Source organism: Nesoenas mayeri (genome assembly GCF_963082525.1).
Source record: "Nesoenas mayeri genome assembly, chromosome: 24".
NCBI classification, from domain to species: domain Eukaryota; kingdom Metazoa; phylum Chordata; class Aves; order Columbiformes; family Columbidae; genus Nesoenas; species Nesoenas mayeri.
Genome location: NC_137546.1, coordinates 5,172,560 through 5,187,033, shown reverse-complemented (window position 1 = coordinate 5,187,033; position 14,474 = coordinate 5,172,560). Strand labels below are relative to the sequence as shown.

Sequence of the window (14,474 nt, the reverse complement as noted above, 5' to 3'; positions counted from 1 at the left end):
GGTGCCCTCTTCTTTTGCATATCCACTACTAAAAGGTTATTTATTAGTATGTTCACTAGGAAAACCCTTCGCATGTTGGGCTGCAATAAAACATAAAAAGAAGAAGGCTTAGATTCCTGGAAAGTAAGAGATGGCTCCAGGAATGTTATTTCCCTTTTCTGTGCCAACAGGAAATATCTGAAGGTCCAAGCCATAAAAACCCCCTCACTAGAGCAGCCTTTTAAAAGAAGTTCTTTCTGTGGCTATACCAATCTGCTTTTTGATCTTGGTTGACCCAAGCTCTGGCTTCATGGGCCCGAGGTGGTTTTACCTGTTGTCATATCCTCCAGCATCTCCAGCAGCATGTCCTGGGTTTCATCGATCAGCTTTGTTCTCTGTACCACTAACTTCCTCAAGCACAGGTAACCATTCAGCACCGTACCCACCAGGCGGCTTTTGAAGTGCCGTTTGATGGACTCCACCTCCACGAAAGAAGAGAGAAGACCTGGGAAGCAACGAGATACCTAGTGAGCAGGAGAGTTTGATTTGTTAGCTCTAAAATTCATGTGGCCAGCAACGAGGACACAATATCATCAAATCAGCACAATGAAATGGCTTGTTACAACTCCCACTATCAGTCTGCGTCACTCTCACAAGAAAGAATCAGAGAATATTTGGATTCTTTCCTATGACATATTTATCAACGTGTTTTTTCTTGCAAGAAGCCAGGCTTTATGAATTAGTCCGTTAATTTCTGAAGAACATGGAAGAGGATACAAAAAAAATGACCTAGTTAATGATGTACACCCATTTCCAACAGTTTTTGAAAAAAGCGTAGCCTAGAAAATTCAAAAATAAAAACCTACCATAGTTTAGGTAGGAAACAAGAAGTAGGAATAAATCAGCAGTGTTTACAATAGTCCCGGGAATTTATACTTAAATGTAATTAAGAAACGGAGGAGAAAAGTGGTATGATGAAGTTTATGATACAGTGCCACAGTTCAAGGAACTAAAAACTCAAACTGACCACAAAAAAACATGGAAAAAATCTATTTAGGGATTAAGTTTTAAACTGATGGCGAAAACCCAGTGCTGCCAATTGCAAAACACTGAATCACAGCTCTTTGAAAATTCTGCTGCATGCTGCTAGAGAACAACCAGCACCCCATTTCCAATCCCACTGCAGGACTCATGTTGATGCCACCACATACCTGTGAGACTCTTCAAGGCGTAACCCTGCTGCAAATCAGTGCTGAGTGTTGCTTCCTCCAAGGCGAGTAAACGAGCTATTTCCTGGAAATAATTAACAAGTCCATTAGGACAATAAACTGCAGTGTCAATGAGGACTAGCTGGTGAGTGTTTAACGTGCTGAAAACTAACGCGCTGACCTGCGTGTGAACACGAGGTGCAAAGAACAGAGCCAAGAAACCGAGCCAGACGTAGAAAAACTAGAAATACAATGCAGCAGTGGGGAGGGGAAAAAATAGCCCAAACATCTCTCTTATTTCCTCCCTATATCTGCCTCATGGCTATTACCACTGCTGGTGGCCCTTCAAGATGGACTCAAGGTCACTATTTCTACAGAGAGTGTCATCTGCCTCTTTAGAGTGCACCAGGGACCACCACAGCAAACTCCTAAGACCTAAACACTCTGAAAAGTGCAACTTCAACGTGGTGCTTCCCAACAGGCTGTAATTCACACTCAGGGAACGGCAGCACATCTAATCCTCCCGTTATTAAGGGCTTTCGGACGCCAGTCTGGCAGCTAAGGCAGCTTCCAACTTGGATCCGGTGCCAAGAGAGTCAGGCAATATTTATACACCAGCCCCCAGAGCAGTTAATTAATGTGTATCAGCCAGTTTGAGCTCAGGAATGCTACAGCTGGGGTTAAAACCACTGCAGCTCTTGCTGTTAGTGATGACAGCACAGAAGTGTGACCTTCATAAACACGGCAAGGGTCAGCAACAGGGCACTGAACAAAGAGATGAAGATTTGAAAGCAAGACAAGCCAAACTGACTGGTAGGGATAAGGTTTCTTTTAGAAGCATAGAATCACAGAACAGTTTGTGTTGAAGGGACCTCCCCAGCTCATCTAGTTCCACCCCTGCCATGAGCAGGGACATCTTCAGCAGCTCAGGTTGCTCAGAGCCCCGTCCAGCCTGGCCTGGGATGTCTCCAGGGATGGTTCAGCCACCACCTCTCTGGCCAACCTGGGCCAGGCTCTCACCACCCTCTGCGTAAAATTTTGCCACCCAGTTTCTCTGTACAGCTCCATACCTTAGTGATGAGGCTGCCGATATAGGGCAGGACGCCCCTGGCTGCCAGGTAGGCTTTCCAGTGGGCAGGTTTGATGAGTTTCTGATACAGCGCCAGGTACTCGGCGGCACACTCGCCAGCAATGCTCAGCTCATCCAGGTAACTAGTGAAGAGAAAAACAAGCTGACAAGCACTTTGCAGTAACAAGAGGTATTCACATAGAAACACAAAAGCCTCCAGAATCTGTTCTCCCAGTTAACAGCATAACTGATACTCATTATTTGATGGCTAAAGTGATATTTTGTCCCAAAAAGGAGTTTTCCAACTGTGTTACTAGTGTCAGTTGGGGTAAGTTATGTCACGGGAGTTGGAAAGAGAGTCCACCCTATTATTTTGCTGTCTCAGAAGCCAGGGAAATCTCCCCACAGCTGAACATCACCTGCTTACTTCTGGAATAAGCACAGAATTGCAATAGCTTCTTGCCAGACATAATCCTGGCTAATGAAGGTGTAGAATCCAGCCCCAAAAGACCTGTGAACCAGAGGTCTATGCAAGGGAGAGGTGTGAGAAAAGTTGGAAGAAAGGAGAGATTCTCATGGGAATTGAAGAAAACTAATCCTGGAGCTGCCAAGGTGGCAACACGGAAATACCTTGTCAGGAGATCGAGGACCTGCTGTTTGCGGCTGGGGATGGTGGTCAGAGCTTCCACTATCGTACACGAGGCTTGTCTTGCGGCTTGGGTAGCAGGAGTAAACAGCACCTAAGGCATAGACATTAAAGACTGTATCATTTAATGCGTACAGATGAGTGATACTTTATAAAAAGGTAGGGCATATGTGAGGACAGTTCAGTGACCTGGTGGCAGCGCTCTCTTATTCCTCCAAAGACTACATTCTCTGAGAATCCCTACCTTGCTTGCCACCAAAATGTTTAAACAATGTCCTGTGTAGGCGACATACTCATCCAAATGCACACAAGAACAAAAACTTTTGCCCAGGGTCTATGAAAATTCAGTAGTCAAAATGAAGTTAAGTAGACAGGTAGGAGCACCGCGGCAATTAAAAGTTCAGAGTTTAAGAACATGCAGACTACTGGATGTTTACATTCAGTATTTTTAAGAGAACAGAGCTGTAAATCTGACTTAGAATTAGATGCACTCTGTAGAGTCTCCCAAAATATCACTGCTCCTATCACCTGCAAAGTGCATAAAATGTGGCAAACTACCAATAATCTCCAACTGTCAACTCTGCCCAGTGCATCCCACTGCAATTTTCACCCACATTTACCTGTCGCAGCCAATTATTGTGTCCCAGCTTGAGATCCAGAGGGCAAGTTCTCTTCCCACGGCGACTCATGAACTGTTTCCACTTCCAGACATACTTTTCTGCCAAGTAGAGCTGGTGAAGCTCAGCTTTGCTGAGAGATTTCACATTGGCGTCTATACCTGCAATATCGAACACAGCCCAGGAGAACCATCAGCAACTATTGACTGCGAACTGCTGTTGCATTTTTCTCTTCGTACTGGAACTCTCCAAACTCCAGCTGAGAAGCTGAGTAGCTTCTTATCTCTTTCGCTGCCATTTTCATTTCTGCATGGAGCTACATTCACTGTCCGCAGCCTCTCAGGGAATTCAGTCAGCTTTTCAATTGGCTGATATTATTTTAAATAAGCAACAAGTTTAATTTTTGACATTCTCCTGATTATCTTCAGGCACAGTGCATTTTCTGCTCAGGGTCTGAGCAACACAGCCTAGGAAAGTCAGTGCTACAATCGCTAAGTGTGAAGATGGCATTAAATGTCACAGGACAGTAGCCAAAACAACTACAGAAATACATCCCTTACTAAACCTAAAGGGACATAGATGTTCTTTCCCAAAATTGCACAAAGTTAAAAGCACAGGACTACCTCTGGCAGGGAGGCACTTCTTCCAAGCTTCGTACGATGCTTTGGGGTCCCTCTTGAGCCACAGCTGAGCTTGTGCATGGATTTCATTGCTGTAAGGCTTCACAGTGGTGAGAGCATCCATAGGCACATCCTAATAAACAAAAAAGCTCCATGATTCTTCAGAACCTGTGCTTCCCCAGTAACCGTGACCAGAAAAAGCAGGCCCTGGCTTCCTCGACAAGTTAATCATCACTGAGATCAGCGTGCCAGACTTTAATCAGCCAATTTTCAGATGCTTTGCTCAGCATCTAAGGCAGTACCTTGTTTTTCTTGCTGGTAGGAGCAGGTGGCTTGATCAGCTTTTGAAGAATGCGCAGGCACATGAGGGTGATGTTTTCGACAACCACTGGAGTCTTAATGTTCACTGCCATCAGGAAGAGGCTGAGAGCTGAAACACACACATAAATGTTCGTGTCACTGTAAAACCTGCCTCCATAGCTCTATGCAGCACATTGAAAGTAGTTAGGTAAGACTTCATATCCTCAAGAAAAACTATCACATTTTCATGTAGCCATGGATGGAAAACAGTTTTCATTATAGCAAGAGAGTCTTGCCACCTTTCCCTTTGTTTTAAAATAAAGCTTTCACGCTAGCCACGTGAACTCACCACAACGCAGCCGGAGCTCCCAGCAGCTGTCTTCCTTCGAGATGGAATCTGTTAGCAGCAACATTTCATACTGGAGGCTGCTAGCCTGTAACACAGATACGTGTTCAGAAGCTTAAGAGGTCTTGGTCATGCAGCAGACCTTTTTGCCTTCTGATATTTAAAAAACACAGGTTCAAAACACATCGATCTAAGTAAATTTAATCCCGTGCTCATTTGGGACAACTGGCAACCCATCTGAGAGAGCTGTAAGGAACAGCCAAGATAGAACTGCCCAAGGAAACTCAGGCATAAACCTGATCGGTTCATTTTTTGCTTTACTGTGGCATTTATCTTAATTCCTATCAAGACACAAACACCTTCTGTATTACAAACAGACGGTGATAAGGGAGAAGATGCAATGACTGGAATACAGTAGTAGACGCAGAGGGGCAGAAAACAGAAATAGGAGAACACTGGGATTTCTCACCAAGTCTGGATTTGCCCGGTGTCCCTTCAGAGCTGCAGAAACCTTCCCGATGATTAAGTCATTCATTTGCTGTGTGGCCTCCGGATTGTCCCTAATTCCAGAAGGAGAGAGAGAACACTGTTACGCTGTGCATAAATACCAAGAGCTCTTGGGATTTCAGCTTAGCTGATAATAAATGTACAAGCAGTTGCAGTCTGCAGTTTGCTGATGTAAGATATCTGCCCTACGAAGCTATTCCTTTCCGATCACGCATTTCTTAATGCAAGTGGCTTTCCAGAGCTCGCTGGGAGTCACAGGGCTGCAAACAGCGACTCACGCCTAACCTGGTCAGAAGGCACATGAGCTGACGGACCTCCTCCCGCATCGCGGCCGTGCCCCGGCGCAAGTTGTAGTCAAAGAGCTCTCGGATAAGGCCCTGGGACACGAGGATGTGCCTGATGGCAGAGTTGGTCGCCAAAGCGCGGAGCAAGGTTATGCAGTGTTCGGTGACGGCCGAGGCGCAGCCGTAGCATTTCGTTGACGATGTGTGGCCGCAGCCTAAAACGGACAAGGCACGATACTGGCTGGCAGTAAACGTGGGCTGGGCAGTGGTTCGCGAGGATTTTGTTGCTGCCTCTCTCTGCTGGAGATCGTATTCCAGGAGCTCCTTTCGAGAGGCAAACACTTTCTGGAAACAGAGAAATTCAAGTTGTGGGATTGGGAGGCAGCAGGTAATCGCCAATCCCATTCCCAGCTTATTTTCACTGTATATTTCATGGACAACTATTTTTAACCAAGTATCTCAGAACTCAAGATCCTTCATGTCAATGGCTGACTTGGGAAATCCATTAGAAACATCAGCCTAACTCCCAGCTATCTGCGCTGTTTAAAGGCTTTTTGTCTACATTACATGCAAGGTAACACTGGAAACGTGACAAATCCATAGTACTAACGGTAACCATAACTTTTAGAAACAATTATTTTGTTATTTCCCTGAAAACATACAGCTGCTCACCTATTGTTAACAATATCGTTAAATGCAGAGTGGCAGCATCTTGCTTTCTATTTCTGGTATGTGCTGTATCCAGTGACGGAAGAAAACAAGTGACAAATGCAAGTCAAAGCACATCATACCTGGATGATTTTGGAAAGTTCATCGAAAGAGTTCTTGCAGTCACCACAATACTCCTGGGCTAACTGGAGTATGTATCTGTTCACACTAGCTGAGGTAGAACTTATCCCTCCACTACTACCAGATTCATCCTGGAACAGAGAGAAAAACAAAAAGGAATCACCCATGGAGGTTTCACACAAAAATAAGCACTGAAACAGCACCTGAGGCAAGGAGCTGCAGTTGTTCTGTGCAGGATCTGTCCCTTCTCACCTGGGGCTTTTCAGGAGCTGCCTCATTCACTTTACACAGAAGGTTTTCCAGCTGCGGTCGGTGTCCCATTAGCTGGTGATACACCCTGTCAGCCTTGTCCAGGAGAGTGTTGATGTTTGTTACTGCCTAAGAATAACAAAGGAAAGGAAACTCTTTATTTTATGGCACAATTTTTAATCCTACAGAACTACAACCAAGTCTCCTGCCTCCAAAGAAGGTGATCCTGCACGGTGGTTCTGCCACGAGTTCGCTCTGCTGTCGCTATTCTCAGCACACTTAATCTTTGGGACAGGGCAAATAGTGCAATGGGTTCTTGTCTCATTAGCACAGCTTGTCAGCACAACCCAAATTCAGCCCCTTGTACAGCAAGGCAAAGAGATGCAGTGCTAGACTGTTACTTTATTAGTAAAGCACTAAATTATGTCTTTTGAAGAATTTGGTGGAACAAGAGAGGAAATACGGAATGCATTAGTCAGTGAGAAGCCTCGAAGGAGCAGAGCTTTTCATGTTACTCCCGAGAGGGATGGAGCTTTGATGTCCCTACATTGTTGACCTGACCAAGACATACAGCATTTAATTAATGAATCTGCTATTAGTCTCACCTTCTTTCGATCCTCTTCATTTTCGATGGGATCCACCGCACAGCAAGGCTTGGCATACAGCATGAAGTCAAAGCGAGCGTATTTACAGAACCCGCAGGCATTGCAAAGGAAGGGATCCTTCTCGTCATAATTAATGGATCTGAAAGGCAAACCAGAAAGGTCAATGAATGCAGCTGAGCTTTATTAGGGTAACTTAAAAGAATTAAGCCATGAATGGACTCAGTAGGTAAAAAATAAGGATGGCCCTTAAAAGATCTAACCTACCAAACTGCCCTGGAAAAGCCCCAAGTGAAATACATGAGAATCAAAACCTACAAATCAGGCAATTAAAAAAAATCCTTACAGAAGCAGAGCCGTTCTGGCCAGAAAAAGCAGAAACAGACGTGAATTTGTTGCTAACAATTCTACTTTAACTGCAGTAATTCCCAGCAGAACGTCAGACTAGGGCACTGTGCCCTTTCCGAGAACACAGATAAAAGGAAACCATTTTGTTTTGTAAGGTCCAGGCTTTCAACAGCTTTCGCTCTTTACCCGGTTGCAGCGGGACTAGCTACAGCATATTTATTATCCTGTTGTAGACTAAAGTAGCACAACACGAACTGATTTATAGCTCCCCTAATTCCAGAAGGGATGTGGAAACCTTTCAATGCACCAGTAATCACCCGATCTATGGAAAGAATCTGCTAAACACCTCGAATCCCATGAGGATTAGAGAGGAATATGGGACAACAATAAGGGGAGAAGAGATATCAGATAAGGAGACAAAACTCACAAAAGAGAAGGATTTATAATACTGTAGTGAAAGCTTGAATCGTTCACAGTAAATTACGCCCTGAGCCCTGCTCTGAATGAGGAGAGAACAACAAAAGCTCTGAATAGACAAGCGAGCACTGTCCGTCCAGCCGCTAAGTCAGGGATCCTGTGGGGAAACCCCCCTGCAATCCCATAATTGAACTCCAGCCTCGCGCCCTTGAACAAGCAGCCCAAAAGTAACCTCCTCCTGGGAATTTTCTTCTTTTAATCTTCTGAGAGCTTGATCTGCAACTTCTGCGTTCTCTCAGCATTGTGGTATCTGGTTTCCTTTGTTAGCCTGAATTAACATTAAATCCCTGTAAGCCTGTTTTATACCTCTCGACTAATTTGATTGTGCGGTTGTATTAACCAGAATCGTGTATTTAAATAGCGGGGTATTTTGTCGAACATCCAACACGGGCAACAGCACGAGGGCTCCGTAAAGCCGTGGGGAGGAAGGAGGCTGCCGTTACCTGCACTTGTGGCACTGGTACACGTTTTCGCCGCAGTTCCCGCACACCCCCGGGTTGGCGGGGACGGACGCGCTGCACCGAGGGCACTGCAGGGTCTCCGTGGATGCCTGGTAATTCTCGTAGAAATCCGCAAATTCGATCATCAGGTTCGAAGCCACAATGGGCAGCGGCAAATCGATCTTCACCTCCGTCTGGCCTGGGGTCAGCTGGACTTTTTTAGCTTTATGCCAACGAGCTGGCCTGGGAAATGGGAAGAAAGAGGCGGTTTTTCAGTGGGGAAGGACCCTGCCGGCCCACGTACAAAGAGAAGCCAAACGCAACCGTCTCGGCTCCAAATCTACTTTAAATGGGATGAATGGAGAGCAGTTCTAGGATTCGTTTCCTTAGCTTCTGTATTGACATGATATGTAGCCAGAAATACATTTTAAGCCTTTATCCTCTTCATAGAGAGAGACTGTTTAGGATTAAAGAGCTGTTGATGCCTCATGGAAAAAAAACTTTAATTCTACAGACATTTTCTAGGGATTTTCACCTCCATTTTTTTATTAGTAAGGATATTTGCATGAAAACAGGATATTTATTTCTAAAGATCTCATCTGCTCCCACTGCTTATTCTCAACCTGAAGTCAGAATCCTCTCTTTGTGACATCATAATCCTCTCCGCAGCAGCCACTTGTGATGTCACAGAGGATTAAGACTTCAAATAAGCAATAAGCGGCAGGCACAGATTAATCCCTAAACCAAAGAGATCTGATTCTGGTGAGAACATCTCAAGAAGTAAGAAGGGAAAGCATATAAGCAGAACTGGCTCCAAACTGAGTGATATATTGAAAAGGAGCCATTTTTCATGGGCAAAGCAGCAGCCGAGAGCTAGGCCAGCCAACTTCTAATTTTAATTCTACTATATGGCTTCAAACAAGTAATATTAACACTTTCTGCATTTCTGGACACGCTGCAACCTCCAAATCCCTCTCAGTGTCAAACTCTCCAGGAGGTGCTCTTGGTTTTAATACTGGTTTCCACACACAATTAAGTCAGGTGCTTAAAACTGAACCTGTACAGAGTTTGCATATACAAATTTTACAGGCATATTTTCAAGCCCTAAGCGAAATTTGGATCTCTTCTCCAACAAATTCTAGTAGGAGAATCAGAACAATCCCACTCACAGTGGGTGTAATAGGCTAAGAAGGAACGCTACCTAAACAAGAAGCCAGGCGCCTCATGACAAACCGTAACGTTAAATTCAGAGACTTGTGCACACAGCAAATGTGAAGGAACCTACTTGTTTTTCAGCTCCACTATGGCTTGCACCGTCCTGTTGTTGTAATAGAGGTTGATGGTTCGCACCATTTTGGTGCGTTTCAGATCTCCGATCTTCACAGTCACTTTGCTGATGGTGTGGCTGCCGATGAGCTTCACCACTTGCTGGGTGGTGGTATAACGTGTGTCCACTTTGATGGAGGAAAGCTTGATGTACTGAGAAGAGGCAAACAAGGACATGTTGCTTGTATGATTAACATCCCAAAAAACCCAGAAATGCAGCGAATCACACTGCTGTAAACAGCTGAGATCTCTAGGTTTGAGAACAGCAGTTACTTACGCAGAAGGGCACCTCTGGGTTGTTGCAGACAAGGCAAGGATCGCTCTCCAGGTAATAGCCATCAAATTCCATCAGCCCAGACAGCGTGCTGGAATGAGGGGAACAACACCGACACATGTAAAATTTGGCACTCACTGTGATTTAAACACAAGCCATTCAAGCAGAATAGTTGCAGTTACCTGTAGTCCCCGGGCCCAGGTTTAGTGACAGAAGCATTACAATATAAACCACGTTGAAAATTATTGTTCTTCACTAGGCAGCATTTTAGTATAATATTAACTGCCAAGGTTGACTAGGAACACAACACTTAATTCTGCAAGTCTATATTCTCCAATTGTCGCTAATATTTTGTAACATTTACCAAAAATTAAAGCCAAAAAAGCTAAAGCTGATAGCACAGGGAATGTCATGTTTTTCAGCCAGCAGAAAGGACCGTGCGATTCTCCCCGGGCCAGCTGCAGCAAGCGTGCGGTCTCAGCAGGGGTCCTTCCTCCACCGCGATTTGATTAGAAGAATTGTGTATTCCCCCGTGGATCGCAGCTGAAAAGCTCTTTAGTGAAACGGATCAAAGTCAGAAGTAACTCACTTGTAAATGTTGGAGTTCGGGTGGTTGGTAAGAATGTGGTTTTGAGTCCGGAGGATCTCCACGGCCTTTTGGGAGTATTCTTTCAACTGAAACACAATTAGGACAATGTTGTCTGCTCAATATTTTCTTTATTGCTACAAAGACATAAAGATATCTCATCTCATGGCGTTCTACCTCCCCCAGAAGATGCATGTACTACACCCAAAGGAATTTATGTGGTTAAATCATTACCCAAGAATGTAATAGATGCTAAAATTAGACCTTTACCACAATAACAGTGCTATTTGTCAGCCAATCACTGTAAATGCCTGCCAAGATTCGTAAGGCATTCCCAGCTCTTTAAACACACACATACAAGTATCAGTGCGTCTAAATTATTTGTTCTCAAGCCCGCTGGTCCCCTAAGAAATCCTATGGCTTCCTTTGTACAAAAGTTGTGGTTACAAAAGATTTCTAGGAGCTGAAATATCAAACATCTATAAGCTAGAGCTAGGAGATAAATGCTATTTTCCCACAAAGGCTTCCCATGGAAAAGAAGTCTTCTTCTAAATTAAAAGAAATGCACACTCACCAAGTTTTTAAGGACCCTGCCTTTTCAAACAGATTTTGGGAACGAAAACAATTTCCACCAGAAGCTCTTTTGACAGAAAATCTGTGCCAGCTGTATCATAATCAAACACTAATACAACTCGCAGGAAGCAGGAGGAGCGGGATCACTGCTCCTCCTTTGCTGAACGACACCGTACCTTTTTCTCAGTCTGCTGTGTTTTCAGAGAGAAGTATCCCAGGAGATCTACAAACTGGGCAGCTTTCCTTCCATAGGCTGGAAGTTCTGGCCAGATTGACCACATGAGATCCAGCAGTAATTCCTGCTGAGCCTTGTTAGAATTCCTGTTAAATGGATTATGTATCTATTAGGCTTGCAAAGATGGCTGCTATATTGCCTGCACGGCACACAATCTTAGTCAAAGAGAAAATGCATACTACAGTTCACTAAATCCAGAAACTTATATGCTCTGCATCACAATGCAGAGTTAAATCTCATCGCTTCTTGCCACCAGCACTCTCTGTAATGAAAGCAGCTGTCCTGCAGCAACCGAAGAGTTCTGAAGGAGTGTAGCATCCTGAAACATGCCCTTCCCTACACAACTCCCAACTTCTAACTGCATGAGTCTGCATCTGCCCCACAAATTCACTCTCCTACAAGTATCTACTCCTGTAGATGTCAGGAGCCAGATTCTGCAGACAGAAATAACATGCAGATAAGTCAAAAGTTGACGAATAACGAAAAAGTCATAATTTCTACCTCCAGCCCCAATAATGGCAATGTAGTGTGAGCAATTCAAGGGGATGCAATTGTTTGCAAGCTTCAGTGTCCTTCAGGACAGAAGCTCAAGCATTAACTCTTCCACAAGGACAGAGCTTTTTTATGTCTCCGTATCTGAGCTGAGCCTGGCTTAGCAAAGTCAGGCCTGAGGCTCCGTCCCGGCTCACCTGTAGATGTGGAGTGCCAGGCAGTGCGCCTGCCATCTCACCGACGAGGAGTTGGACTCCAGCAAGAAGCAGCGCAGGAACTGAATGAGGGTCTCCTTGTCAGCAAACTTGTTGAGCTGGTTCACCAGAGCCGTGCACAGCTGATCTTCCTGGCTGCCCGAACTCTCGCCTAAGGGACAGCATGTGGGCAGAAGAAAAACATAAGAAAGCAGATTAATGGAGCAGCTCACAGGCAATCCAGCTTCCTATTTTACACATCATAGTGAGAGGATAATGGGGACAAATTACTGCGTTTCAGGCAACAAGCAAGTTTAATGTTTATTTAAAAAAAAAAAAGCTAGTACTCCTGATTAACGCAGAATAACTGCTGGAATACTTGCCAGTAAGGACTTGATATGTGCTACACATCGTGATAAAAAGAAAAGTGTCAACCATGGGGCAGTGAAAAGCCTCTCAGAGAATCATCTGAGACAAAGCCAAAATAGTTTCTTGAACAAAAGCCAAGAGAGAATTTATGCCTGTGACTTTTATAGGAAAGCTTAATTACTTTCCCAGGACTCTGGATATCCATTAAGCAGCAGCCCTGGCTCCAGCACAGCTTACAAGTCAGACAGAGGAAACAAGTCCGAACACAACCACTGAAGAGCAGAGCTGGGTGTGCAGTTCTTGTTTTAATTCCCATGAGCATTTCAACCACCTACAACCCAGGACAGGCAAATTAGGGGGAAGCCAGGTGGTCACTGGAATAGGTAATTACCGTTAGATAAGCAAAAGCCCACTGAAGTTAATAAATACAGTGGGTTTGGGATACACTCAGCACTTCATTTCCTCCCCAGCTCTTAGGGTATACTGCTTCATCTTTGCCCCTCTCCAATCTACATATAAATATTGAAGTCTGCAGGTGTCCCCACCACAATCCACAACCATTTCACAACAGTGGCATTTATCACAATGAGAAGCAAGCAGTCCTCTCAAAACAGAAAGAAGAAGGGCTGAAAGGAGCAGACTGCACCCCTAAAACCAGCAGAGCTGCAGCTCACCCTCTCGCTCCTTTTCCTTTTCTTCTTTCTTGCTCTTTTTAGTGGAGGATTTGCTCTGTGTCGCTGGCTGCCCAGAGCCCGAAGCCGCGGGAGCAGCGGTGGAAGAGGCGCTTGACGATCCGGAGGATGAAGTTACAGACAGCACTTTGCTGCCACACAGAGCACAAGAAAGCAGCTGCAGGAGAACTGGCGACACTCCTTCGTCTACCAGGAAGCTGACTTGGAAGAGGAAATACAGAACCGCTGCAGAGAGAAGGAGAAAATCTTTAAAGTCTGCAAGAAAGAAAAAAATCCAGCCCAAACCAAAGAACCCTTTGAACATGACAAGGACCATCCCACAACCTTCTTGTCGCTACACTATGGAAGCAGAATATCTGAGCGCACCAAGGTAAAGGGGTTCATCCCAAATTACACACTGAGACAAGGGCGATGCAAGCAGAACACAGATCTTATTCCTGTTCTTGTAAGTCACTTGTTACAGCATATTGTGCTCTGAGCTTGGGAACAGATGCAATTAGAGCACTGTGATAATTAGTACCGAAAACTGTTCAGTCCTACTCAAAACTCTCAGCTGTGTCCCCACTTCTCTGCCGAGTTTCCCCATCTGAGAAGCCTTGATTCAAACCAAACGTGTAATGCATCCCCTTTGCTCCCTCAATACCCTCTGAGGAAGTACTCACAGTCATCTTTAATGCAGAATTTCTGCCAGTTTACTGTTCGCTGCGTGGCGATCTCGGCACAAGCCTTTAAGTGTTCCATCTGAAAGGCACAATGGGACAGGATTAAACACCACGACAGTATTTCTATTACTGACAATCTTAAATAAACGCAACCTACACTTTTTCCTAGTAGAGCAGCACACTTTTCCTTACCAAGCTGATCAAGGTATCATACTGCAGGGCAGAGCCTGAGCTCGCTGTGACAACGCTGGCACGAAGGAAAATGCCTTGCTCTTCCAGGAGCTTTTTGATTCCACGAACGTGAGAGTCCAAGGTGTGAAGGTCTCGGAGCTGGCGGTATTTATCCTTTGATCCACAGATAAAGAGCAAAAGCTTGCGGACTTGGCGGCGCACGAATGGAGTCTGCTGGATCATCAGGTACTAGACAAAGAAAAGCCTACAACATCAGCACTGGGAACTCAGCAGCAGGCAACCTGCACAAAAATATGATGTGTTTTCTTGCAAAAAGAAAAGATAGGGGAGATGCACTGATCTCTCAACTTCAAGGTACAGCAAAGTCACCCACAGAAACAAGTTGCAGGCAGAAGAAA

General features: G+C 44.8%; 1 protein-coding gene across 1 annotated transcript in view; it reads right to left on the bottom strand.

Moving 5' to 3' along the window:
• Positions 1-14,474, bottom strand: part of UBR4 (ubiquitin protein ligase E3 component n-recognin 4) — a 76,551-nt gene that overhangs the window by 17,669 nt on the left and 44,408 nt on the right. The window contains exons 66-87 of the mRNA XM_080358825.1: positions 14,077-14,304; positions 13,885-13,963; positions 13,205-13,447; positions 12,165-12,333; positions 11,417-11,561; positions 10,671-10,756; positions 10,085-10,172; positions 9,767-9,960; positions 8,485-8,724; positions 7,220-7,358; positions 6,618-6,743; positions 6,368-6,496; positions 5,578-5,921; positions 5,255-5,345; positions 4,789-4,873; positions 4,442-4,569; positions 4,143-4,272; positions 3,523-3,680; positions 2,887-2,996; positions 2,258-2,399; positions 1,191-1,272; positions 311-484 (exon numbers count right to left, since the gene is read on the bottom strand). Of these exons, the coding sequence (XP_080214951.1) occupies positions 311-484; positions 1,191-1,272; positions 2,258-2,399; positions 2,887-2,996; positions 3,523-3,680; positions 4,143-4,272; positions 4,442-4,569; positions 4,789-4,873; positions 5,255-5,345; positions 5,578-5,921; positions 6,368-6,496; positions 6,618-6,743; positions 7,220-7,358; positions 8,485-8,724; positions 9,767-9,960; positions 10,085-10,172; positions 10,671-10,756; positions 11,417-11,561; positions 12,165-12,333; positions 13,205-13,447; positions 13,885-13,963; positions 14,077-14,304 (3,310 nt within the window). The remainder of the gene's footprint in view (positions 1-310; positions 485-1,190; positions 1,273-2,257; positions 2,400-2,886; positions 2,997-3,522; positions 3,681-4,142; positions 4,273-4,441; positions 4,570-4,788; positions 4,874-5,254; positions 5,346-5,577; positions 5,922-6,367; positions 6,497-6,617; positions 6,744-7,219; positions 7,359-8,484; positions 8,725-9,766; positions 9,961-10,084; positions 10,173-10,670; positions 10,757-11,416; positions 11,562-12,164; positions 12,334-13,204; positions 13,448-13,884; positions 13,964-14,076; positions 14,305-14,474) is intronic.